Below are 25,981 nucleotides of genomic sequence, written 5' to 3'. Positions count from 1 at the left end.
AAGCAGTTGTGGAAGAAGTACTTGATATGAGGGGGGGCTGACTGGAGTATAAAGTCTCTGGCAGCAGGGGTCTGGGGGGCTGCACCCTTCAGAAGCTGTAGCCATTTTAGCTTTCACAATGTCTCAAAGTTCACCAAAATTAATTTATAGCAACTTTATAGGTACAATTTAAAGCATTTTAACTAAAACAGCAACTTTAGTCAAAACTATTTAAAACAGGCTATTTGCCAGTTAAAAACTTTTGGCAAAGCTTTTAGCTGTTGATTACAGGGTTAATGAACATAATAGCATTGATAAGCAGTACAAACAGCCTATAGCCACCTGGAAACACTTGATACAGTGGTAAGACGCCACCTCTTAAAGTAAGAAGAGGTACCTGGTTTGATTCCTGCTGTAGGCAACTTTTTTCTTATTTTTAAAGCTATTTTTAGGAACTTGTTTTTATGAAGGCCTTGACTGCTTTATTAGAGTATTTGACTGTTCTATTAGAGTATATCGATCTTTATCACGGTTTTCAGCCCCACTCCAAGAAGGATAATTTCAGTGAGATATTCCCCTCTCTGCCACCTATGGCTACTAGTACTCTTCACTACATTCTGCCTTTTAGTACACTTTATTGGTGGTGGTTAGTGTCACTAGGTTAAGGAGCATGCACACTAACAATTGTGACGTTCAACACCACTACTACTTAGCTATATATGTTTCTGTATCATAGATTTAGCTGATTAGAGTATGGCTAAGAGAAGCTGATGCATTATGGTATATAGTCTTAATAAATACAATAATGTCCACTTGGGATACTTTGCAAAAAATAAAGTCACTCTCTAAGGTTCCTATGGACACAAATACTTGACATTAACAAGGAGAATACATCATGACTGCTTGGCAGACTCCTGTAAGCGTTTGGGTGTTTATCAGATGGCTGCAGGTTTGAGGCTGCCCAGGTCCAGTCATGGATTTTTTCTCCTTTCTCCACTTTTTCAAACATACTTTCTGTAATAGGCCTATTCTGTAACAACTTTAACAGGCTGTAGGACCAGGAGTCCTACAGACCTTCACACTTGTGCTGTAAAATCTTAACAATAATAAAAATAATAGCTAGCTATATCTCTATATCTAAATGCTTGGTAGCTACAAATAAATAAATTATCATGCATGCATGATAGCTATACTCAATGCATATTGCAGTCAGTCTTGATTTAATGTAAAAGTAAAATTTAAGGATATAAACAATTCTAACTGCTAAAAACACTCAGATTCATCACTCAGATTCATCAGATTCATTACTTTGAAAAAATCCTAGATCAGCCCCTGCTCATGCTTCTAACCTATCAGCTTAAAAACACCAAACAATAGTACTAATAGTATAATACTGTACATGTTATAAAACCTTTTTTGCAGATCTGGTCACTTTGTAGTGTTTCCAAAGTAACAAATTATAAAACATGGATTTATGGTTGCATACATATTTGAATAATTGTTTATTACTAAGTGTTTTCTCTATGCAGTGCTAGATGTACCACCCTCACAGCCTCCACAACAGATAGAAGTACCAAAGGATCATTTAGAAACAAATTTAAAACGTGGTGAGACAAATTAATTGTAAATTAATTGTAATACTTGGTTTGCTGACATGTATGTCTAAAACCCATATTTTTTTATATCCTCAAGCCAAACAGTAAGATGCATACATACGCAAGCAATCCTTGCTTACGTATGCAACCAATATAGCTAGATTATTATTATTCACTCACAGATAATTCAGCTTCTGAACCAGCAGCCACTGCAGGAGAAAAGAAGAGGACACAATCCAAGAAGGGAGGAGCTAAAAGGACAAAGAGATCAGACAGTATTGAATTGGGTTAGTATTACACATTGAGTTACAGATGAATGATGGTTATTGCACAACAACTGAAATCCAGAGACTTAGGGTATAGCTAACTAAAACTACTATACTGCCTTCTTGCACAGCGCAACGAGAGGCATAGACTGATCAGTATAGCAGCGTCTACAACACGTATATAAACAAAGACTGATTACATACGTGTAGCGTCAACCCAAACGTATAGAGGAACTCACCTGATATCGGACGGGCTCCAATATCGGACGCTATTTCTCCTAAACTACAGTAAATATTCAAACATTCTGCACATCTCCAGGTAGGCCAATGCTTCATAAACTTGTGTACCAAGTTTCAGATCTCTCGGTTTCTTGGTCGCGGTACAGCAACCTTTTGAAGACCAGTCCGAATAATACGTAAAATCGGAAAAAACGCTCAATTCAAGGACAGCCATTGTTTGCAGATCACACTTGCATTAAATCAAAAGTCGCATACATTCAGATTGTAGGGCTACTCATGTACTTTCTAAATATGTATGGCTTATTTCATTTAAAGTATTGTACTGATGAGTTATAGACCAAAGAAAAGAGGCTGTCACTGGAGCAATAATCGCCATAGCTATTTTTGCTCAAAATCAGAAAAAAATAGTTTGAAAATGCATACAAGGTGGATGATTGTTTTCGATTATGTACTGAAAGTTGTTAAACACTAGTTCCTGCAAATCCAACACTATAAAGACATAAAATACTGCAGACTTGACTGCAGAAATAGCAAAATATGTAATATAGCTGTCAAACACTCTAACATAAAAAGTCAATCATTTCAGCTGAAATCCTAAAATTCTAAAACAAAATATACATAGAACCACATTTTAAGTATATCAGCATTATGTAGAATTGATTTACACCACCTGTTTGCAAAAAATTGGTGACTGTTATATTAGGGTATTTGACTGCTCTATTAGAAGGTTTTGGTATTCCTGTAATACTTTAAGTCTGGGGGACAGTGAATTTATTAGAAAAGTTGTTTGACAACTTGTAAATGATTAATTGTATGCAATTATCCACTTTAAAATATTTTCAAAGCATTGATTACAATTTTGAGTTAGGGCGATTATTGCTCCAGTGACAGCCTCTTTTCTTTGGTCTATAACTCAACAGTACAATACTTTAAATGAAATAAACCATACATATTTAGAAAGCAAATGAGTAACCCTACAATCTGAAAGTATGCAATTTTTGATTTAATGCAAGTGTGATCTGCAAACAATGGCTGTCCTTGAATTGAGCGTTTTTTCCGATTTTCCGTATAATTTGGACTTGTCTTCAAAAGACTGCTGTACCGAGACCAAGAACCCGAGAGATCTGAAACTTGGTACACAAGTTGATGAAGCATTGGCCTACTTGGAGATGTGCAGAATGTTTGAATGTTCATTGCAGTTTAGGAGAAATGGCGTCCGATATTGGAGCCCGTCCGATATTAGGTGAGCTACTCTAGATCAGTCTGTCCCGAAACTGGTCACGAGTACAATCGTATTATAGACCCACACAGAGTCACACATACCTCAATACCGCTGCATACTATCCTCTATATGGCTGTATACGCATCTGCTAGACCCACGCCTTGCCCTCAGACGGCCCATATCCCTTCCGAAATACCCAATTAATGACGTCGCTTTCGATTTATTGTTGCTATTTCACGTGAGCCAAAACAAAGTACAGTTGTACAATAATGAAACTGAAAAAAAAAAGGTAAAACAACCTCATAGTCAATGAGTTTTCAGTTATAATTGTTCTGCCTGATCATCACTGAGCTGTGTAGCAAGAACCCACAACCCAATCCTTGCTTTCTTCATACTGAGGACAATCACATTATTTCTTCATCTGCAAATAGTTAACATTAATGTTCATACTTCGCATGTTGTAAATATACTTACCAATGCCAGTTTCAAGGTGGGTGGGTGCACTGAACTTGTGGAGTCATTGATGGGACTGCTGTAGTGCATGAGATAAAAAATAGCAAAACCATACAGTATAACTCTACTCACATCGGTATCTCTCAAACTAACTGCTCTTGGAGTGCTCTATATAAAAACATACATGTGACCCGTATCTTGCATGCCACGTACCACGCTGTGATATTCAGCACTTGTGCACCTTGAAGATTCAAGATTGCTAGAAACACAGGGTTAATGCAGCACAAATAACTTACTGAATCACCCAAGCAGGTACATCATACAGAGTTTACAAAGGAGTAGACAATATCCACTTTCCTTCAATGCTTTATTCAATGTTCCAGCATTTCAAAAATGTAGGCAGTCCAAAGTCTATATTGCATAAGTGCACAGTCACCAATTATTATAGGGTACACATATACACACACTGTCAGATCTCCACAGTGGTTAGTAGGACATGTAACACCTGATTACTTTCATTGTCCCTCTTCTCGTAGGTCCATGTCTTGCATGTAATTGTTCTATGAAAGGACATATGCAGTCAACATAATGTAGCTTGCATATTACAGTATCTGACTATCTGTAGTTTATGTGCACCTCTTTTTTAACTGTTCATTCACTCCTTCATGGTTGACACTGTAAACGCTGGTGTCATAGTGTCGATGTGCTGCTCTGTGAACAGAATTAGAGATATGACAAAATTACAACTTAAGAAACTGAATAGTCATCAGCTTTCTCTCTCATCTTGAGTAAATTCGTTAGCAAGTAATTGAATATAACAGTCAAAAAACCTATAATATTTATGAAGTTGTTGTAAATTAAAAAATTGTGATAATTATAACACTGATTGGTAATGGCTCACTGCATGGACTTTCCCTTTCATGTTGGTCATCTGACTTCACAGCTCACCAACGTCCTTCCTAAGAGTTAAAATTGCCTGTGTCATCATTTGGCATTCTTGAGACCCACATGCAGCTATATAAGTAGAGGATATTGTACACAGGACATGGTATACACAAGTAAAATTCATACCAATACCTACAGTAAATTATTACTTATTCTTGCTAATACTATTAGCTCACAAAGCTAAGGGGTATATATGGCCACATGTTGTCTTGGGCTTGGGCTAGGCCAGTCACATGCATCACACCCAAGAGAGATGAGACAAAGATGCAACAGTTACACTTTTGTCTGTAACCGTAGTTATTATATTAATAACTAGCTGGGCACTTTATAATAACATGGTACAGAGATTTAAAAAAGCACACTACAGGAATATCACAATAATTAATATTTGTATAGGACTCATCTGATACAGATGGGTCTCTCAATACATTGCACCAGCTCCCACAGATGCAAAGCATCCCACAGAATTCCCACACAAGAGACCAGACAAGTAGAACTGGTAAGTAAAACGTGTTGACAGTTTTATGAGTACGTGTAAAGAATGACCCCTTACAATCCCACACTCAAGCAATCCTGTGCGTACTACTGCGTGTGTAAAAGCTTCTGTTGTTCTTTTTGAAGGGATAAGCATTGCCAGACTGACTCAACAAAATTTAATTCTGCCATGGATTCACCTTCATTGACCCACTCAGAGTTTTACACCTCCGTTCCAGGACCACAGAAATCAGGCCAGCCCAGATTCTATGCTGGGACCATTGGATTGACTCTACTAGTCTGTTGTGGCCATGCCACTTTCTCTTCAGACAGCAGATGAAGTATGCTGCCATATATGGATTGGCAGTGAGCAACTAGTCTATAGCCAGAGCACTGTTTTGTCATTGGGTCAGCAAAGAAACAGATGTTTTACTACTGTATGTGAAGCGGTTTTGGGTCACTACTAAATATCTACCATCAAGAATCTGCTAACGTTTGCACCTTGAATCAAATTTACTAATAACATGATGCTGATATTTCGTACATCACAAAGAATCTCTCTGGCTAAAGTTTGTAAAGAGTGGCTAGGAATTCATATTGTCTAACCAAATTCATACAAACTGAAAATAATTATAACTAACATACGATCTGTAGCATTTAGCTAAGTCTGTTCCATGTCCACCGAGACTGTAGCTACATGACACTGTTTGTGGCAGCATGTTACCCAAAAATTTTCTTTTCTTCCTGAGTGTAGCTAGCCGCATGATTTTTCATCCGTTGTTCATTCTCTTTTCCGACCCATTGACTAAAAGAATAAAAGGGACAAGCGAACAAGGGCACCTGAGTTACCGGCAAGAGTGGGCAAAACCAGTTCTTCCTTCCCGTTGGGCCGCTGGTAGCTCAACAAGGACGGCGGCTAACTGCTGTTATATTTGTACATACAAACTAGTACTCACTCGAAACATCAGACATTTCTACCATCTGTGCTTCGGCTGCACCATACTGCCACTCAAGCGTCACTGAGTCAATCAGTAGCTGCGGCTGGTTCTTTGTCACAATAGCGATTCGCCCCTGACGACGTTTCACACAATGCAGTCAGTCTTGACCACAATTATGTGAACAGAAGAAGGCGTTCACGTATATGTAACTTCGTTCATTGGCAAGCTATACACTGGCCTGCCATCTTGCTCCGTCTCTGTATTTGTCTGTATATTCTCCGTATACGTCTGAAAATGACTGTTTTGTATATATCTGTATATGCTTCCAGTTGCACTGTGTTGGCTGTTAAGTGCTGATATAGAAAGTCAGTAATAATATGAACACTCATTCCAATAGCTGTGATCTGGGTAAGTTGTGATAAATGAATGTCTATAACCATAATATATCACAAATTCAACACCATAAAGCGGCTGGTAAAAAATTGAAAACTGAAAAAACTGAATGTTTATTTCATGAATTTAAGCCTGAACCTCCACACCTACCCTAGTAAATATCCACTGAAGTATTGCAACAATGCTGTTATCCAGCTTATATACACTGTACAGTGCAGGGCATGTGTATATTAGGACAATCATTGCTTGTCCAGCGTTGTATATAACCAAATGTCCAATGCTTTCATATCAACTATATCTGTAAATCATCTACAGATGATACAACTGATGAACCAGTAGCAACTAATAGTGGAAGGAAGAGGAAACAATCCAAGAAGGGAGGAGCTAAAAGGATGAAAAAATCTGAGAGTACTGAATCAGGCAAGCAGCTACAGGATACCATTGTTAATTCTGGTGAGTCAGCATTAAATGCATGAAAGTAGTAAATCAATTTAACTGGTGATCTTACAGAACCGGAAGTCATTGATCTGCGTCAAATTGTGGTTCCAAGGGTTTACGCACACTGGAGAGATGTTGCTTTTGCTTTGTACTATAAGATTACCACTGTAAATGGTATAGAAGCAAAACACAAAAAAGATCCAGAAGAAAGTTGCAAAGGACTTTTTGAAGACTGGCTATCAACAAATAACGGGGAACGTGCTGGTCCCAAAACCTGGGCAACACTACTGGGTGCAATTGAGAAAGTTAAAAAGCTTGCAAAAGCAAGGAAAGAGATTTTGAAAGAAGTGGCTCAACTATAGTGACATGTTGACATCAATAGTATGGAACTAGGTATTCCAACTCTTAGATATAGCTATATTTTGATACATGATGCAATTATATAGGGATACTATTGCTGTTTGAGTCTTTGTATTTTCATATTTTCTTACTTTTCTTTATATTTCCTGAGTTTGAAGATGTTCTGTAGTTGCTTACATACTGTAGGAACATCAAATAATAGTTAAACTAAGTGCAGGAAACCTGATTATCAAGGTCTCCCCATTTCAATGTAAAGTAACCATTATTTTATTGCCTTATAGTTTTACAACAACATAAGGATCTAATATTTTTTACTTACACTAGGGCTGTACAAATACAAACTTAACTTTGGGTGCAGCTTGACACACAACTAGTTTGTTGCTGTGGAGGACATGACTTCCACATGCACAGCTATCAAGAAATTTGAAGGATACCTTGATATGCATACATTGTTTTATTTTGTATCCATACAATTCATGCAAGTCAAAATTAACTTGGATAGCAATGCACAATAATTATTGTGCCTTAGTATATATCTATATAGATAACTTGTTGTTTGATGGTTGTATTCACAACCTAAAGAACATACATTGATATGCACATCTAGCTACACATATATATGTACCTATCCCACATGTATATAGCTACTTTTATAGAGACATTTGCATTATTATAGTACAGTGGGAAAATGTTGATCCAACTTACACATCAATGTTACATAAGTACTGGTTTGAAAGTTAGTGATATTACAATGTGGGAGATTAATGAAGCTTTTTCAGCTGTCATACTAGAAATAATTGAAGTCAATCCAGAACTGGTTAACCAACATGGTGGTGTTGTCTCCCTCAGTGATTCCATTGGGGGCTTTAGAATACTGACTTTCCTTGTGCACAACCTACAGCCTGGAGAAAAAGCAATGGTGATTGGAAAGCTATTGAAGACATTAAAAGTATGTATTTGTTATACTGATGAAATACATAATCTGTTGGTAGTTTCAGCATGAGGGTGTGATTTTGTGCCAGCAATAAAGTGGGACTGTTATCAAACTTATCAGTTTCATGCATTGGTCCTTATTTTCTGAATGTCAATTGAGGCCATCAAGAAGTATTTAGTAGTTACTACAAGGTAACAAATTAAAATTCTTAGACATTTTGGTTTCTATTGTATAGATGTAATGTCTCTGTTTAAATGATATTTTGTTAACTTTGTTCTGACGATTGCTGACAAAAATAAATTGGTAGCTGTAAACAAACAGTAGCACCAATGAAGTAATTTGTGGTAATACATCATCAGCTGACCTTCCGTTTGTAATTGTATCAACTGTAAACTTGATAAAAATGCTATCTATGCATGGTATGCATGCTCCAGCTACATGAGCTATATATGCTACACAGCCACAGATGAATTGATGAATTCCCTAATAATGTAGCTACTACAGTCACATATTAAAGCTTAGCTAGTTATCTAGACCCAGAGCTCTGCAACTCACTTATAAATACGCCATTTGCTCTATTGCTTGATTTGTATATGATCAACTATGCTGTGATTGTGAATACTGACATTTGTCCATTCTCTATAGTACGTTCACGTTGAGCTGAACCCTCAAAAACATTTAATAACTCATGGATGCAATTACACACGATCTTGAAATTTGGCTCATTTGTAGTACTGCTTGACCCGCTAAAAATATTTTAAAATATTTTTGTTCAAATGTTTGAGCCAAACCGCATGTGTCTGTTGTTGACACCTTTGCTGTTATCAATAATCATCTGGTTGGCTGAAATGTTAACTCTGCTGAGAAAAAATCCACTTTCAATTTTTAGCTGTTTTTCAGGATTAAGCTCAACGTGAACATACTATATATGGTAACTATTAGATAAGTGTTCTGCGATCATACAGTGAATTTTGTGTATCATGTATTACCATCAATAAACTGTTCAATACGATACTCTATCATGATACTATAATGAAGTGGTCATAGTTAGTTATGACTGGCATATTAGCTAATTGTAACAATATCCATTTATCTGTACCTTAAAGAGCTGACACTGATTCTACATTCACTGCAGCTGCATATATAAATTTCTTTATTTTTCAGTGAATGCTAATAAATTACAGTATTATACTGATGTGACAAGTAGCTAGTGTGTTCTGATATGATTCTTAGTATGGAAAACAGAGTTGCTATTAAAAGCACATTTCTACCTCCTATTACACCACCCAGACAATTAGCTACCACAAACATTTTATTGCATGCTCCCACAAAGGCTTGTCCGGTTTACTTCGCATTTTGGTGAGTTGTTAAGATGGCTAATATAATTACACAGCAGATTGTTTACTGCTTAGTGGTGCAGTGCTTTATAGATTGATTGATCGATTTGTGACTGGGATAGGAAGCTTGTTACTGATAGTATCCCTGCAGGGAGCTGAAACATCACATGACAGTTCCAGTACAAGAATGTACACTAACTAAATAGGTAGCTACCCAAATATGACACAATTAATATACATAAAATAATAAGTAGCTAGGTCCATCCTTGGGTGTCAGTGAAAATAATCAGAAAATTCATTGAGTGGATCAGATTCAATAATTCGGTGGGGGTAATTTGTTCCAATCTTGGATGGTCTTAGGGAAAAAACTCATCTGATAATATTTTGTGGATGAACATGGCACTGCAAAGTGGAGAGGATGGAATTGGCAGGTGTTGTAAGCAGAGGTAAGTGGACTGTAGTGAGGTGGTACATTGATTGTGTTTACAAGATTATATATAAAACATAGTAAGCCTACTGTTATAACGATGCTGTTCTAGAGTAGACCAATTTAATGCCTGAAACATTGCTTACGCATCTTGCTTTCCTTCATTGGGTCTTCTCTATAATTATCAATTAGATATTTTTGGTGGGGGTCCCATATAATTTCAGCATATTCAAGCACTATAGTCCTACTAAGCTGATTCTTTGACTTCTTTATAGGGCACCTGTGTAACGTATGCTTGATAAGGTTAAGAACTTTAGTTGCTTTATTGTTCTTCAGTTGGATATGATAAGACCATGCCATAGAACTGTGTAGTCTATTAACGCTTAGGTAGTCGTGCTGGTCCACAATTTCTAAGGCATGCTCTGAGATATGGTTGAAGCAGGTGATCTGGTATATGTAATTGATACATATTTCCCAGTGTTTAGCTCCATCTGCCAGGTATATATATGTCCACTGGACAAGATGGCGGTTGAGGTCTTGTTGTAAGAGAAGACGGTCTTGAGGTGATTTAATTACTCTATATAACACATAATCATCAGCATAAAACGGTAATGTTAGTATTTATGCCATTAATGTATAGTAAGAACATTAGGGGTCCAAGGACAGTGCCCTGGGGGACACCAGACAATACTTTCTTTGTGCTAGATGCATGTGCAACCTTCGACTAAGGCTCTTTGTGTTCTGTAGGTGAGCCAGGTAGAAGTCCACTTGTGAATGTTAGACCATATACCATAATTGGCAAATTTAAGTCGTAATTTATTATGAGCAACTGTATCAAATGTTTTAGAAAAGTCAAGCAGTACCAGGTCAACCTGATAGTGAGAACCATTGCTTTTAAGATGTTATCTACAAGTAACATTAGTTGGGTATTGCAGGAAAAACCAGGTCTATAGCCATGTTGATTAGGGTTGATTATACTTAAAGCATAACAACTACTGTTTTAGAAGACCTGGAAAAGAATCTTTTAGCCTCGATTTTAGCCATAGCAGCAGCACTTATACACGCACATTTGCAGCTTATTATAGCCTTATAGCACAGAAAAATAGAGAGGCTGAGTATCTGCACGGTTACAGTACACTGTTAAAAATAAAGAGTAACCACCACTCTGAGAGTTCCCAGTGTAGGGAGGATTTAACACCCCATGGAGAGTAACCAACACTCTGAAGAGAATAACCATTACTCTGAAGAGTAAGCGACACCACCTTCAGAGCATGTGTTACTCCCCAGTTACTCCTTTAGAGTAATGGCTACTCTCCAGGGGGTGTTAAATCCTCCCTACCCTGGGAACTCCTTGAGAGTTGTGGTTACTCTTCATTTTAACAGTGTAGCTAACGATTATGAAGATCTATAAACCACACGCTACCTGCTTGCCACGCCGTCACTTTTATTCAGTAAGAATTATAAATGATTGGAATAGACTCCCATATGACTCAGTTAATGTTCATTGTTTAAGACACACCTAGATAGATTTTATTATGATTACCAGTATGATATTGTATAGTTATTTTTGTAGTAGTTTGATTGTTTAGATCAGGTTTTTACAGGCTTTGCCTCCTTACCTGTACCCCCAATAATAATAATAATAATAATGATTATGATTAAATACGGGTAAAGACACAGCCAATGTCAGTAATAGAGCAATCACCAGACTGTTCTACTAGAAAACTTTGATATTTTCTAAGTACAGTATCGTATCGTGATACTTATTTACTGTATCGATATATTGCCGTATCGATATGTTATGCAGATCCCTAGACTATATTTACTGTATCGATATATTGCCGTATCGATATGTTATGCAGATCCCTAGACTATAATATAGTCTAGGGATCTGCATAACATATCGATACGGCAATATATCGATACAGTAAATAAGTATCACGATACGATACTGTACTATTATACTGAAGCTACAATCAACTCCGCTGTACTAGCCATTCGTGGGAGCAGAAAGCTGCGACCAACAGAGCTCCCCGCTGTCTCCACTGAGCTACGCTTAGTGGAGAGCCGTATTCTTACTGATTAGAACAATTGTTTTTATGTGTTGTTAAAACGTGTTCATTAATTTAACGCAGACGATCAACTGCCTATTGATGGATGCTTGCAATAAATGTAATAGAGCAGTCACCCTAATACAACAGTCAAACAAGTATTTTGATAAACCGCTGAAAATCACTCAGAAGATCTAGCTAATTATCCTGGCGGTGCTTCCATGGCAGACCCAAAAAGTTAGCTACACCTTTTCTGTACAGCTACCTCCATGCGATTTTAAATGATATGTAGAAGCATCTGGCGGCTACCATTACGTGTGGGTATGAAAGATAATTAGTGAAGCAATTGATGCACGTGATCATGACAATAAAAGTGTGCCTATTAGTGCCTATTGTTTGTTTTTTTTTTAAAGCGTGTGGCTAGCTATATCGACGATGGCGGATGGTGTGGTCAGACTTGGAATGCCTTGTAAGTAATTGTTAGCTTACATATAAATGGTTGGTATTCGCGGGTAATAAAAGTGGGTAGCTAAGTAGCTTTAGCTCTATCAGTTGCTATCAAAGTGATAATGAAGGTTTAAAGTGCTGAGTAAGCTCAACCACGCCCTCTACATATGAGCGTATCTGTGCGGCACAATCCGATCATTATTCTGTGTATCATAGTCTACTGTCGACATGACGTGGTCACCTAACGGTTATAGCAATAGCTATATTGGTACCTAGACTAGTGAATGCATTCAGTAGTTTCCGCTACGCATCACTGATCATCACTATGACGACGCTAGGGGATTTTTCCTGGTTTTCCCCCGTAGTTAATGATGCGGCGGTTTGCTTAGTAATTACCTAACTAAATGCAAATGATGGCTATTATAGACCTAACGTACATGGCAAGGGGGCACAACGCGAATGTAAATTTGGGCGGGCTTGGAGTTCCAGGCGGATTTTTAATTTAAACTGAGAAAATAGATGCTAAAACTATATCAATCCTCATAATGCTATACATTAAGCAGTCTCTTAAATGTGAGACTATGCACTCCAATTAAGAATGTGTAGCTTCCCATCCAGATAATTTTACAATCATTGAATGAATGAGGAGTTATAGTACTTCCTTGGTTAAATTCCACACTTTCAATAGTAGCAGCACTTACGTAGTGCCACAATTGATTTTGTATAAACATCATTTTCGAGTATCAAGGATGGAATAATCACTGCATTGATTTTTTGAACTACTGTATATAACAAATGCCGTGACATTTACACGAGTAAATATGGTAACTGCTTTGTGAAGTACATTGAGCCGATTGGATTTCCGAGACATGAAGTAGTCAACTTGTGAGCTATATAATGATAACTGTAATCACAGAAAGCTTTCCATCAGAGGAGGTTGGATGCGCTTTAAGCACTACCTAAATTTATTACTCATTGTTTTACTTGCCGGGTATTTGACAATAGTCACAATCCAAAATTGAAAAACGAAGGGATCCTCTGGTGTTCATTAGATATTCAGAATGTACTTCACGTAAGCTTTAAGGTATTGTACTTTGTTTCATAAAAGTTACTTGAATTGTGGATGAAATTATTAATAAGTCACAGTTTGGTGTATACAACATTACCAGACTTGTCAAGTATGTATTTTGTACACAGAACAATGATGATCTACTACATTAAACTAAGATTGGCTTATTACCCTCCTCAACAAAACAATTTTTGTGTGATTTGTTTTAGTGGCACTTATAGAGTGTGTCCAACCTCCTCTGGTTTTCCATATGGTAGCACATGTACTGGAAATTCTTTGATTAATTTTAATGATAGCGGCTAACGACTTTAATGCAGTCATACTTTAGATATGATGGGGACAAGAAACTATATACAGTGTATTAATCTTTAGAGTGCATGGCCAACTAAGGATGCATTATTGCTATATATAAATAAAGAATTTGAAAAATACACCATTATGTTGGGTTTTCACAGATCCAGTTACATATAATCTACTTAGCCGAGTACATGTTCCGGCCAAGTTTCAGCCTTGTATGTCAACAACTTTTGAAGTTACATCCCTACAAAGTAGCAACAACAGAAAGATTGATTTGTACAGCAAGTATCGGGAAAATAAATTGCAGGCACTCACAAAAATGGCAGTAACTTACAAACACAATGTAGTACAGAGTTGCAATTTGCACCAGGGAAGTCCACTACTGGGTAAATTTTCCTTTTATTACTTTTCTTCACTACATACAGACTATTAGAGAGACGAAATCAGTGAAGAAAGATTGATCATGTACGATCACTTTGATGTAGCATAAACAAACGTCCATAATTATAACTCACATATCTGCTGCAACGAAACAAAGATTTTTAAACTTAGGCAAATAAGATGATATCCAGCTTTTTATCATAAGGCCCTTTCTTCACAAAGAACAATGTGTTTAAAATTGCAATCAATGGCTTATACTGAAAAAAGTTTTAATTTGTGTGTGTACATGCGTGCGTGTGAGCATGCATGGTTGTGTGTAAGCATCATGGAAAGTACAATAATATGTTCTTTAGGTATCCTTCAATTGTAATTGTTTGCCTCCCTCCCAGCTGTTTATTTGACCAGTGCATGATCATGTACCATAAGTTGCTTTTTTTGTCGAAAAATAATTTTCATATGCAAAGCTTGTACGAAAATTTCTTACACCGAAAATTTTACATAAGATTGAACACTCTAATGGAGCAGTAATAGAGCAGTCATTCACGTAAATCATACAAAAATATTTTTATACAAAATTTTTATTTTTGCACGAAAATTAAAGTGAATTACAAGCTTCCTACTTGCGCATATGCATAAAAACCATTATATCTATACACTATATATATAGTACTATATACAGTAAATAAAGAAAACCAGTCCTTAAAAGTTTGCTGCATACATAGGCACTTCAGTGCAGTGATACTGAACTGTATTAAGTGTTGTGGGTAGTAAAAAAATGTGGGTATGTATACATGGTTAATAGAAGTGTTGATAATATTATTATCTAATCCAAAACAGCCAAGCTGTAAAAAAAGTGTGCGGCCCTCAGAAAGGCTATGGTGAAAAAAGATGTGAAATCCAAGGTGGCGGCCAAGAAATGGCTGTGATGGTAGGTTAATGGTAAAAATTTTAACAACGACAATTCAGGTGAATTTTTGTGCCGCTTCACAAAATTTACCTAAATTGTCATTATTAAAATTTTTACCATTAACCTACCATCACAGCCATTTCTTGGCCGCCACCTTGGATTTCACATCTTTTTTCACCATAGCCTTTCTGAGGGCCGCACACTTTTTTTACAGCTTGGCTGTTTTGGATTAGATTTCATTTCTTTTTGTATTTGTATACCCCAAAGCCGGCCTATGGCCAGCTTTGGGACTTTTTTAACCTATGTTTTTTTTCTTTACTACAGGAAGAAGAAAAGATGAAGTAGATGTACTTTAAATATTTTATCAGTAAATGTACAAATTATATATACTGTGTAATACATATGTGACCGGATTTGCGAAAAGGGGTCTTCCACACACATCCAATTTTCCAACTTTGACAATTGATAACTTCAGATTGGAAAGAGGTATTGCCTTGAATTTTGGACAGTGGTGAGCACCACTATAGCCGAATATGTGGTGAAAGTTTCAGATTAATATGTTACTTGATTACTGAGTTATGGTCTCCAACGGTTACGGAATTGGATGTGTGTGGAAGACCCCTTTTCGCAAATCCGGTCACATAATATTATATTGATTACAGAAATCTCCATGGTGGTTTCTTTGTAACTGAACACTCTACAAGGTGACTTCTTCTAATTGCTCTCTCTACAGGGTGAATTGTTTGTAGCTGAACGATCTACAAGGTAACTTCTTCTAGCTGATCTCTCTACAGGGTGATGTGTTTGTAGCTGAATTCTGTATAGGTGATTTGTTTGCAGCTGAGCTCTTTACAGGGAGATTTGTTTGTAGCTGAACTATCTACAAGGTAACTTCTTCTAACTGATCTTTCTACAGGGAAATTTGTTTCTGGCAGAATTTTCTACAGGGTGATTTCTTTGCAGCTGAACTCTCTACATGGTGGTTTCTTTGTAGCTGAACTCTGTACAAGGTAATTTCTTCTAGCTGATCTCTTTACAGGGAGATTTGTTTGTAGCTGAACTATCTACAAGGTAACTTCTTATAGCTGATCTCTCTACAGGGTGACTTGTTTCTAGCTGAACTCTCTATAGGTGATTTGTTTGCAGCTGAACTCTCTACATGGTGGTTTCTTTGTAGCTGAACTCTCTACAAGGTAACTTCTTCTAGCCGATCTTTCTACAAGGTGATTGAGTTTTTTGCAGCTGAAATCTTTACATGGTGGTTGCTTTGTAGCTGAACTCTCTAAAAGGTGACTTCTTCTAGCTGAACTCTCTACAGGATGATTTGTTTGTAGCTGAATTCTGTACAGGTGATTTGTTTGCAGCTGAGCTCTTTACAGAATGGTTTCTTTGTAGTTGAACTCTCTACAAGGTAACTTCTTCTAACTAAACTCTCTACAGGGAGATTTGTTTGCAGCTGAACTCTCTACAAGGTAACTTCTTTTAGCTGATCTCTCTACAGGGTGATTTGTTTGTAGCTGAATTCTGTACTGGTGATTTCTTTGCAGCTGAACTCTCTACATGGTGGTTTCTTTGTAGCTGAACTCTCTACAAGGTAATTTCTTCTAGCTGATCTCTCTACAGGCCGATTTGTTTGTAGCTGAACTCTCTACAAGGTGATTTCTTCTATAGCTGATCTTTCTACAGGGTGATTTGTTTGTAGTTGAACTCTCTACATGATAGTTTCTTTGTAGCTGAACTCTCTACAAGGTAACTTCTTCTAGCTGATCTCTCTACAGGACAATTTGTTTGTACCTGAACTCTCACATGATTGCTTCTTTGAAGCTGAACTCTCTACAAGGTGATTTCTTCTAGCTGATCTTTCTACAGGGTGATTTGTTTGTAGCAGAACTCTCTACAAGGAAACTTCTTCTAGCTGATCTCTCTACAGGGAGATTTGTTTGTAGCTGAACTTTCTATACATGATTTGTTTGCGGCTGAATTCTCTACATGATGGTTTCTTTGTAGCTGAACTCTCTACAAGGTAACTTCTTCTAGCTGATCTCTTTACAGGGTGAATTGTTTGTAGCTGAACGATCTACAAGGTAACTTCTTCTAACTGGTCTCTCTACAGGGTGATTTGTCTGTAGCTGAACTCTCTACAAGGAAACCTCTTTTAACTGAGCTCTGTACAGGGTGAATTGTTTGTAGCTGAACTATCTACAAGGTAACTTCTTCTAGCTGATCTCTCTACAGGATGATTTGTTTGTAGCTGAACTATCTACAAGGTAACTTCTTCTAGCTGATCTCTCTTCAGGGTGATTTGTTTGTAGCTGAATTCTGTATAGGTGATTTGTTTGCAGCTGAGCTCTTTACAGAATGGTTTCTTTGTAGCTGAACTCTCTACAAGGTAACTTCTTCTAGCTGATGTATCTACAGGGTCACTAGTTTGTAGCTGAATTCTCTACATGGTGGTTTCTTTGTAACTGAACTATCTATAAGGTGACATCTTCTAGCTGATCTTTCAACAGGGTGATTTGATTATGATTATGATTATGATTAAATACGGGTAAAGGCACAGCCTGCATACCCGATCAATGCAGTAATTATACAAAAATAACTCTTGAATCAATTAAATAACTTACACAAAAATAAATCTTGAATCAATTAAATGACTATCTAATAATGATTTAAAAGTGTTAATCGAAGAACTATTTACAACATAATTAGGCAAACTATTCCAATTGTTGGTGATTCTATTGATAAAGTAATTAGATCTACACAATAGTCTTGAGCGTTCCTTAAGCAATTTGAATTGATGCCCCCTGGTAATAGATCTTGAGTACGTATATATATCAGTAAAATCGGTGGTGAAATAATTGTTAAGAATTTTGAAAAGAAATATTAGATCACCTCTCAATTGTCTATAATTAAAAGATGGCAAATCTAGTTGTGTCAACCTCTCTGAGTAAGATTTGTCTTGAAGTTGTGGGATGAGACGAGTAGCCCTTCGTTGTATCTTCTCTACCTTTCTGTTGTCTAGGATGTAATGAGGCCCCCAAATAGGATTATTGTATTCCAAGATAGGTCGAACTAATGTATTGAACAAACAAATTAGCATGGTAGAGTCAAGGTATTCAAATGATTTCTTAATCAAACCAAGTACTCGGTTAGCTTTGGTAGTAGCTTGAGTGGTGTGATGGTGGAATTTGAGCTGATCGTCAAAAACAATACCGAGGTCGCTGTGCGTTGCATTGATGTCAATAAATATTCCATTGAGACAGTATGGACCATAGTGGTGGGCTGGGCCGAAGTGAAGGTGTTTGCACTTGGAAATATTAAAATTCAATAGCCACTGTTGTGACCATCTTTGAAGTAAGTCTAAGTCACTCTGTAACGCAGTATAGTCTTCTCTATTTCTAATGACTTGAAAGATTTTTGTATCATCAGCAAACAATAGCACCGGACTTGATACAATTGATGGTATCTCATTTACAAACATCGTGAATAGTAGAGGACCCAGCACAGAACCCTGGGGGACACCACTAGTAACTGGAATGGTGGAAGATTTATGACCATTAAGTACAACTTGTTGCACTCTGTTAGATAAAAAGCTTTCAATCCATTTTAGCACATTTCCATGAATACCAAACGATGTTAACTTTTGCAATAAACGTTGGTGTGGAACAGAATCGAAGGCTTTTTGGAAATCTAAATAGATTACGTCAATAGAATAGCCCTCATCAAGATGATGAGTTAAATAATCCAGCATCAGAAGCAATTGAGTGGAACACGATCTTCCTGGTATAAAGCCAAATTGATAGGGAGACAGTAAGTTGTTTGTGGATAGGTGGTTCAGTATATGATCTTTGACAATGGATTCCATTAGCTTGCTGAAAATAGAAGTGAGGCTGACTGGTCTATAATTGCAGGCCAGATTCCGTGCACCTTTTTTGTGAATAGGTGTTACATTGGCACACTTCCAATCTGAAGGTAAAGTGCCACTATTTAGCGATTTATTAAACAGGATAGATAATGGTACAGAAATAAATTGACTTACAGATTTGATAATAGTTATAGGCCATCCGTCTGGTCCAGAGGATTTATTACTTTGTAGAGCTATTAGCTTGCTGAAAACAGTTGCAGGAGTGATTTCAATGGAGTCATCAAGGAGAGGGGAATTAGTTGAATCAACTGTTGGAATACTTGCGGTGTCCTCACAGGTAAATACACTAGAAAAGTATTCGTTAAAGTGAGTAGCCATTTCAGTATCGGAATGTATTGCAGAACCATCCGAGGAGACCAACTCGGTAACACCTGGGCGTACTTTTGTCCTTGAGTTAACATATTGCCAGAATGCTTTAGGCCTAGATCTGACACCTTGAGCCAGATTCTTTTCGTAGTCTTTTCTAAAGTTACGAGTCAAGCTTCTAAGCTGATTATTTACTGATTTAAAGTTTGCAAGGTCTATGAGAGAACGAGTCGAGAGGTACTTTTTCCAAAGATGATTCTTTTTCCTTTTCAAACTAAACACTTCAGAGTTACTGTATAGGCTTTTCTTCTCTTTGGGCTTATAAGTAGGAACGCAATTGTCAAGAGCATCCTGAAAGATCGACCTAAATTGCAACCAAGCATCGCTCATATCAAGGGGGTCCAATAAGGATACCCAGTCAACATCACCAAGAATTTGCTTCATTAGATCAATATTTGCCGCTCTTGTATTATATTTCAAGTTGTCAGTCTTCTTCGGCTCCAAATAGCACAAAAGATCAAACTGTATACAAATATGGTCGCTATTACCCAAGGGTGGAAGATGCAACAAGTTTGTAACCATATTCTCTTCGTTTGTGAATACTAGATCGAGTAGGCTTGGAGAATCACCCTGTCTAATTCTTGTGGGCTTGTTGACATGCTGAAACAAGAATAAATCATCCACTGAGTCGAGAAAAGGTACTATATGAGAATTAGTAGTTGAACCTGAAAGGTCTGACCAAGTAACTTCTTTAAAGTTGAAGTCGCCACATACTAATAAGTGAGAATAGTTATCAAGTTTGGTAAATAAATTACAAAGAGATGAAACACTAGTACTGAGATCACCCGTAGGACTACGATACAGACAGCCAACTAACAGTGAATCAGATCCACAAAGTTGAATTCTAACCCATACTTGATCTTCAAGATCAGGTGAGTGAAAAAATACTTGATGAGCCTGCAGCTTCTCAGAGACAAATATTCCAACTCCGCGTATGTGAGAGGTGACAGGGGTATATGTGTCTGGATCAATGATTTGTTTGTAACTGAACTCTCTACAAGAAAACTTCTTCTAACTGATGTCTGAACAGGGTGAATTGTTTGTAGCTGAACTCTCTACAGGGTGATTTGTTTGTAGCTGATCTCTATACAGGTTACTTATTTCTAACTGATCTCTTGAATTCTGTTCAGGGTGACTGCTCTATTAGGATGACTGCTCTATTAGAGTATCTCGATCTCGCACTTGCTACACCAAGTTGGATTTCGTGTTATAACTCCGTGGCTTTAAGTCTGATTCTTCTATACCATTGAAGAGCCTTTCTAAGATGATAACTCCATCTGTACAGCGATTTTCAAAGCATTACCCCGAGTGGTTTATCTGGTAGGCGTGGCAAGCATAATAATAATAATAATAATAATAAAAATTAGCTAATCTCGATTGCGTAATTGTTACACACTGTTGATTTGTTCGCTGTATCTTCCTGGTTTTTAGCTCGATTTCTTTCAAACCACAAAAGGTTTGAGGTTCAATAGTTAACCTATTCACCCACCGATTTTCAGCTTCTTCCCATACGCGGTTTACCCTGTAGGCGTGACAACATATTGGTGTTATTTTTCGTGCATAATCGCTCATAACTCTTTGCCTGTTTATGGTATTCCAGCCAAAGTTGGTACAGAGATGCGCCTTTATACCCCCCTTCTGTGTGCCAAATTTCAAGGCAATCGGATAACGCGTTCGCGTATTATAGCGGTTTTTGTAAGTGTGCGAAAAGAGGAAGAAAAATAAGAAGAAAAAAAAAAACGAAGAAACTAAGCCAATTTTTGAAGTCGCATATCTCAGGAATGCCTGAAGCGATTTCGCTCAAATTTGGAATGTGGAGTACTGAAGTTGGAGGGAATGTACACAGCAAAATTTGTCTTGTTTCATCAAGGCAGCACAGAGCTACGGAGGTGCGAAAATTGCGTTTTCTTTCTTCCTGTCAATATACTCACGGGTGTTGCGCGCCGGCTTCTTGGGCCGCACGACACACTACCGTGTGTCTTGATATAGCATGTACCATGTCACATACCATGTATATGCTATGCCATTCATGTTCGTACACAAACTGTGCACTAGTTAATTTTGTATATAAGTGCAGGAGACCAGCTGGCTCTTACAACAGCATCCTGTATACACCATAGCTTTGTTGCCTATACACATTAATACACATTGCAAGGTACCAGGCATGGGGCGAAGTACTTTGGTACTTGTACTTAAGGACACTTAAGTACACCTTCTTGAGTACTTGTACTTATACTTAAATACTTTTTGTACAAATGTAATGTACTTGTACTTATACTTAAGTTCTAAGCAATGTACTTAAGGTACTTAAAGTACTTCAAAGTACTTATAAGTACTTTGAAGTACATGAAGTACAATGAAGTCCTTTTACATATGTATAAGTGAAATAAGTTGTAGCTATATATATATTGGCTTAAGATGGATTGACATGGTCAGCTTTTGGTTGAAGTCACAATTGCTGCATTTGCTCTAAAAACAGGATTCAAAAGGTTTCCCATCTTCTGATTCATTTCTCTGTTGATCTTAGAAATAGTTGTACTGCTTTTGGCCTGAAAGATTTAGTTGATCATTATAAGAAGCAGGCAGCTATAGCAGCTAAGAAGAAAGATTATGTCCTGAACAGAAAGTCAAAAACAACGAAGTACACTCACTAAGCAGGTGGATGAATACATTGAAGCTGACGCAGTAACAATGGCCCAAAGTCCAGCAAATAAGATAACCAAAGGAAATATCCTCTGCTTTCAAGGTTGGCAAAAAACATCCTAGGAGTACCATCTTCCTCTGTGCCTGTTGAGAGACCCTTTAGCATTGCAGGAAAGGTATTTACTCCTAAAAGATTTCGCCTTACAGAAGGCAGATTTTCACAATTTTATTAGGTGCAACCAAAACTATATAAATGCAATTGTGAACACTGTAAACATAATCTGTACTTGTACTCGTACTTAAATACTTTCAAAAGTACTTGTACTTTACTTAAGTATTTCTCTTAAAACAATGTCATGTACTTGTACTTGTACTTCAACAAATGTCAAAGTACTTGTACTTTACTTAAGTACTTTCACATGTACTTCGCCCCATGCCTGCAAGGTACAAGTTCATTCTTTCTTTTGTTTAGTGAAATTGGTTTTAGATTGCTTTAGTTGGTGATCACTATGAATACCACTTACAGCATAGATTGTGTACATTGAAATACAACATTATTATCCATCTTTGTCCACGTATCTCTACAGATGACCAGAGGCCTGACATGAGAGACCTTGGCCAAATGCTGACTGAGTACTGTACACAATGGAAGGACATTGGTGCTCAGTTGGGATTGTCATCTGCACTACTTAGAGTAATAGATGCTGATAATACAAAGCAAAGGGAATGTTTTAGAGAGACACTGCAAAAATGGCTACAGATGGATACAAAGGCAACATGGCACAAACTTGAGCTTGCCATTACTAATGCTACCCGAGGGTCTGGTGCCCTTCCTAAATTGTCATCAAGTAAGTTACAATTGTTCATTGCCAATGGTTTGTGCAGGAACAAACATGTTTGCATATTGAAAACATGTTTGCACACCTGAATTGCCTGAATTGTCCATACTAAATGTATGGGATATTTTTAAAGGTCACTGGTTCTTTCCCGTATCAAAGCGCTTTTTGATTAAAAGTTCCGGCATTTAAATGGCTTCACAGTGCTACTAAATGTTTGGGCAGTTGGCCCATGTAACAAGAGTTATTAACAAGAAACGAGGGCTCAGGTGAACACGAACAGACTATAGTAGCTTCATCACAACAGGATTCATGGAAATGTTATGTATTTGTGTACAATACTATATGTACAATATTGGCTGCATGCCAGTTTATACCTTGCTTTCTGTTACATGAAATTGCATTTAAGCAGTGCAGTGTATCGAGACTGTTTGTGCAAATTAAATAAGTGTCATCTGGGACTATCTCTGCAAAAAAGCAGCCTTTCCAAATTTCCAGGTTTGGCTGATCACAGCTCCTCATCTATCAGCTTAAAATTACACCATATAATAAGACCAAATTTAGTACCTTACAGTCAGACCTCTCCGATGCGATGCCTGCATAATCCAGAATACTCTCTAATCTGACCAAAATGTCGATTACCAACACTTAACAATCCATGTAATCTGACACCCCTGTACTCCGTAATCCAACACAAAATCAATTCCCTAAACTTGGAAATACATTGTTTTCGACCTTTGTAATCTGACAGAGAATAATAGCAGCATTAAAATTAATCACAAAAATAATTGTTAAGTGACCAAAGCATTTAATTGGTTAACAATAATATGTAATACTTGCATGCAAATTCTAAATTCATGTTTAAAATATCATGTGATTCATTTCACCTGTAATTTACTGCATAATCTGTCATAATTCTAGGTATTGTACAATGTCAGATTACATAGGTGACTTGATAATCCAACAACCTCCTTAATACAGCAAAAAATTTGACTCCAATTGAGCGTAAAAGTAGAGAGATTTGACTGTATAAACCTTTTATCAGATCTGGTCTAGCTTTTCGAAAGTAACAAATTATAAACATATATTTGTATTATATGTACTAAGGTTGCATACACATTTGAATAATTATTTATTGCTAAATGTTTTCTCTATGCAGTGCAAGAAGTACCACCCTCACAGCCGCCACAACAGACAGAAGTACCAAACAATCACTTAGAAGTAAATTTAAAACGTGGTGAGACAGTTAACTATATAATATGTATATAACCATTTTAGTTTGATGTGTTTGACATGATCACACAGAACCTGAAATGCGTGACCTGAATAGCATTGTCCGTCCAAAGATTCTAGAAAATTGGAAAGAAGTTGCCTATGCTTTACGCTATAAGCTTGAATGTGTGGATGCTATAGAAGCTAAGTACCAAGATCCAAAAAAACAATGCCAAGAACTCTTTGTAGACTGGCTGAAAACAGATCATGGTGCACGTGCTGGTCCCAAAACATGGGCAACACTATTGGACGCAATCAACCAAGTGGAAGAGCTGACAAAAGCCAGAGAAGAGATCCAAAAAGAACTAGCTAAGCTAGATTTGGCTTAGCAAATAAGAATATAATATTTGATACATGAAATGTTGGTTTGCCTATATTTTATATACTTTATATATCATGCACTTCATACTGCATCTCTTTCGTAAATTTGTATTGAAAATTTAAGTAGTTATATTATTATATGAATTCCAGTTCACTAACTGCAATCACTAGCTTCCATAAGTGACCTTATATGTATGATAAGATGCTAACAGTTATATGTATTTGTCACATGCCACATAGATACATGTTTTTGAGTCACAGAAAAAGAACACAGACAACTTTTATTCAAGGATCGCTACCCTTAGGAGCCCACAATCACTGCCCATGCCTTGTGGCACTTATAGACTCCTGCCTATCTTCATGCATACAAAACCCAAGTTTGAGGATGGAATTTTAGCCGACAACTCACTTTCAGAGATAGCAAGCTTGATTAACTATTTCTTGCATCGCTTTTCACCACACCGCCTCAAACTTCATTATGTAGCAAATAGCATGCCACTGAACATATTTTTAATGCTGAGAGGTTGACTACACTGTACAAAATGCATTTCTTACTTTACAAAAATACCCTGAAGATTTGTGATGTTTGCAAAAGAAATTTCTTAAACTCTGTAACCAATGGTATGAAGGTTTCAACTAGCACATGCATCTTATGGTGCAACTACATTAAGGGCCTTGAAAAGTCTAGTGAGTCATGGCGAATGTCCATGTGTATCACAGGCTGCATGTACATATCTGCATTAGCTTATAGATGTGATGTCTGGAAGTGCTGCTGTGACTGCAACAATCATGACTGTAACTGAAAATTGTGTCTATTAAGTATTACAGACTCTTATAACCATTCAAGGCTTTGCAATTTGGTACAAAAATAAAATATTTGTGTATACTGCTCATTGTACTATAGTTATAATGCCGGTGAACATTTTGCCTGTTTTCAAAGTACAAAAGATGATATTTTAACTATACATTCATTCTAGTCTTCTTGAACTGAGTCAGGTATGCAGCACTGACAAACACCATGTCCATTAGTACAGGCAGTACAAATAGTATCACATCTGTTAGTGCACACCAAGCAAGCGTTATCACATCTGTTAGTGCATACAATGCATACATTATCACACTTGTTACCACTGCACCATAATGGTGGAAATAAGCAGTAAACAATACAATCAATTAGAGAGTTCCAGTTATCACTGTCGCCACCACTTTGTTTTGTAAACTGGTTGACTGTTATCTCTGCATCATTGGCTGTTGTGCTGTCAAATTCTGTCCCTGATTTCTGGGGGAAAGCTATAATGATGATACAATGCACATAGCTACATAAACAGTTATAGTACACAGAACTTCAAAATGTGAGATAATGTATACATACATATTATATAGTTTAAGTATAAAATGTACACGTACATTAATTGTATTTGTTTACTATATCAGATGGGGACTGTAAACAGAACTTAGAGGATCT

General features: G+C 37.0%; 2 protein-coding genes and 1 long non-coding RNA gene across 11 annotated transcripts in view; 2 read left to right on the top strand and 1 right to left on the bottom strand.

The window, feature by feature from the left end:
- The window catches only part of LOC136252140 (uncharacterized), a 30,835-nt gene extending 23,382 nt beyond the window's left edge, over positions 1-7,453 (top strand). For both annotated transcript variants that reach the window (XM_066044530.1, XM_066044529.1), the window contains 4 exons: positions 1,509-1,586; positions 1,757-1,861; positions 6,821-6,958; positions 7,016-7,453. In XM_066044530.1, the coding sequence (XP_065900602.1) occupies positions 1,509-1,586; positions 1,757-1,861; positions 6,821-6,958; positions 7,016-7,305 (611 nt within the window). In that variant the 3' untranslated portion in view covers positions 7,306-7,453. The remainder of the gene's footprint in view (positions 1-1,508; positions 1,587-1,756; positions 1,862-6,820; positions 6,959-7,015) is intronic.
- LOC136252141 (uncharacterized) lies at positions 3,512-6,376 on the bottom strand. Of its 7 annotated transcripts, none has more exons than XR_010699367.1 (8): positions 6,131-6,376; positions 4,657-4,769; positions 4,392-4,585; positions 4,223-4,315; positions 3,969-4,166; positions 3,888-3,923; positions 3,777-3,834; positions 3,512-3,723 (listed from the first exon to the last, which is right to left on the bottom strand). It is a non-coding gene; the product is annotated as an uncharacterized lncRNA (long non-coding RNA). The 7 variants fall into 7 exon arrangements; XR_010699368.1 differs by having other exon boundaries at positions 4,392-4,466; XR_010699370.1 differs by having other exon boundaries at positions 4,657-4,714.
- Positions 7,454-12,414: 4,961 nt separating the features above from the next.
- On the top strand, positions 12,415-24,660 carry LOC136252138 (uncharacterized). Of its 2 annotated transcripts, none has more exons than XM_066044528.1 (4): positions 12,415-12,521; positions 22,675-22,935; positions 24,083-24,160; positions 24,229-24,660. In XM_066044528.1, exons 1-4 carry the CDS (start codon positions 12,488-12,490, stop codon positions 24,522-24,524), a joined length of 669 nt encoding a protein of 222 aa, XP_065900600.1. In that variant the 5' UTR covers positions 12,415-12,487; the 3' UTR covers positions 24,525-24,660. The 2 variants fall into 2 exon arrangements, with proteins under 2 accessions (XP_065900600.1, XP_065900599.1); XM_066044527.1 differs by having other exon boundaries at positions 22,675-22,962.
- The last annotated feature ends 1,321 nt before the right edge of the window (positions 24,661-25,981 follow it).

This window comes from Dysidea avara, chromosome 4 (assembly GCF_963678975.1).
Source record: "Dysidea avara chromosome 4, odDysAvar1.4, whole genome shotgun sequence".
Lineage (NCBI taxonomy): Eukaryota > Metazoa > Porifera > Demospongiae > Dictyoceratida > Dysideidae > Dysidea > Dysidea avara.
Note: the sequence above shows the minus strand (reverse complement) of the source record. Positions and strands in the feature narration are given on the sequence as shown.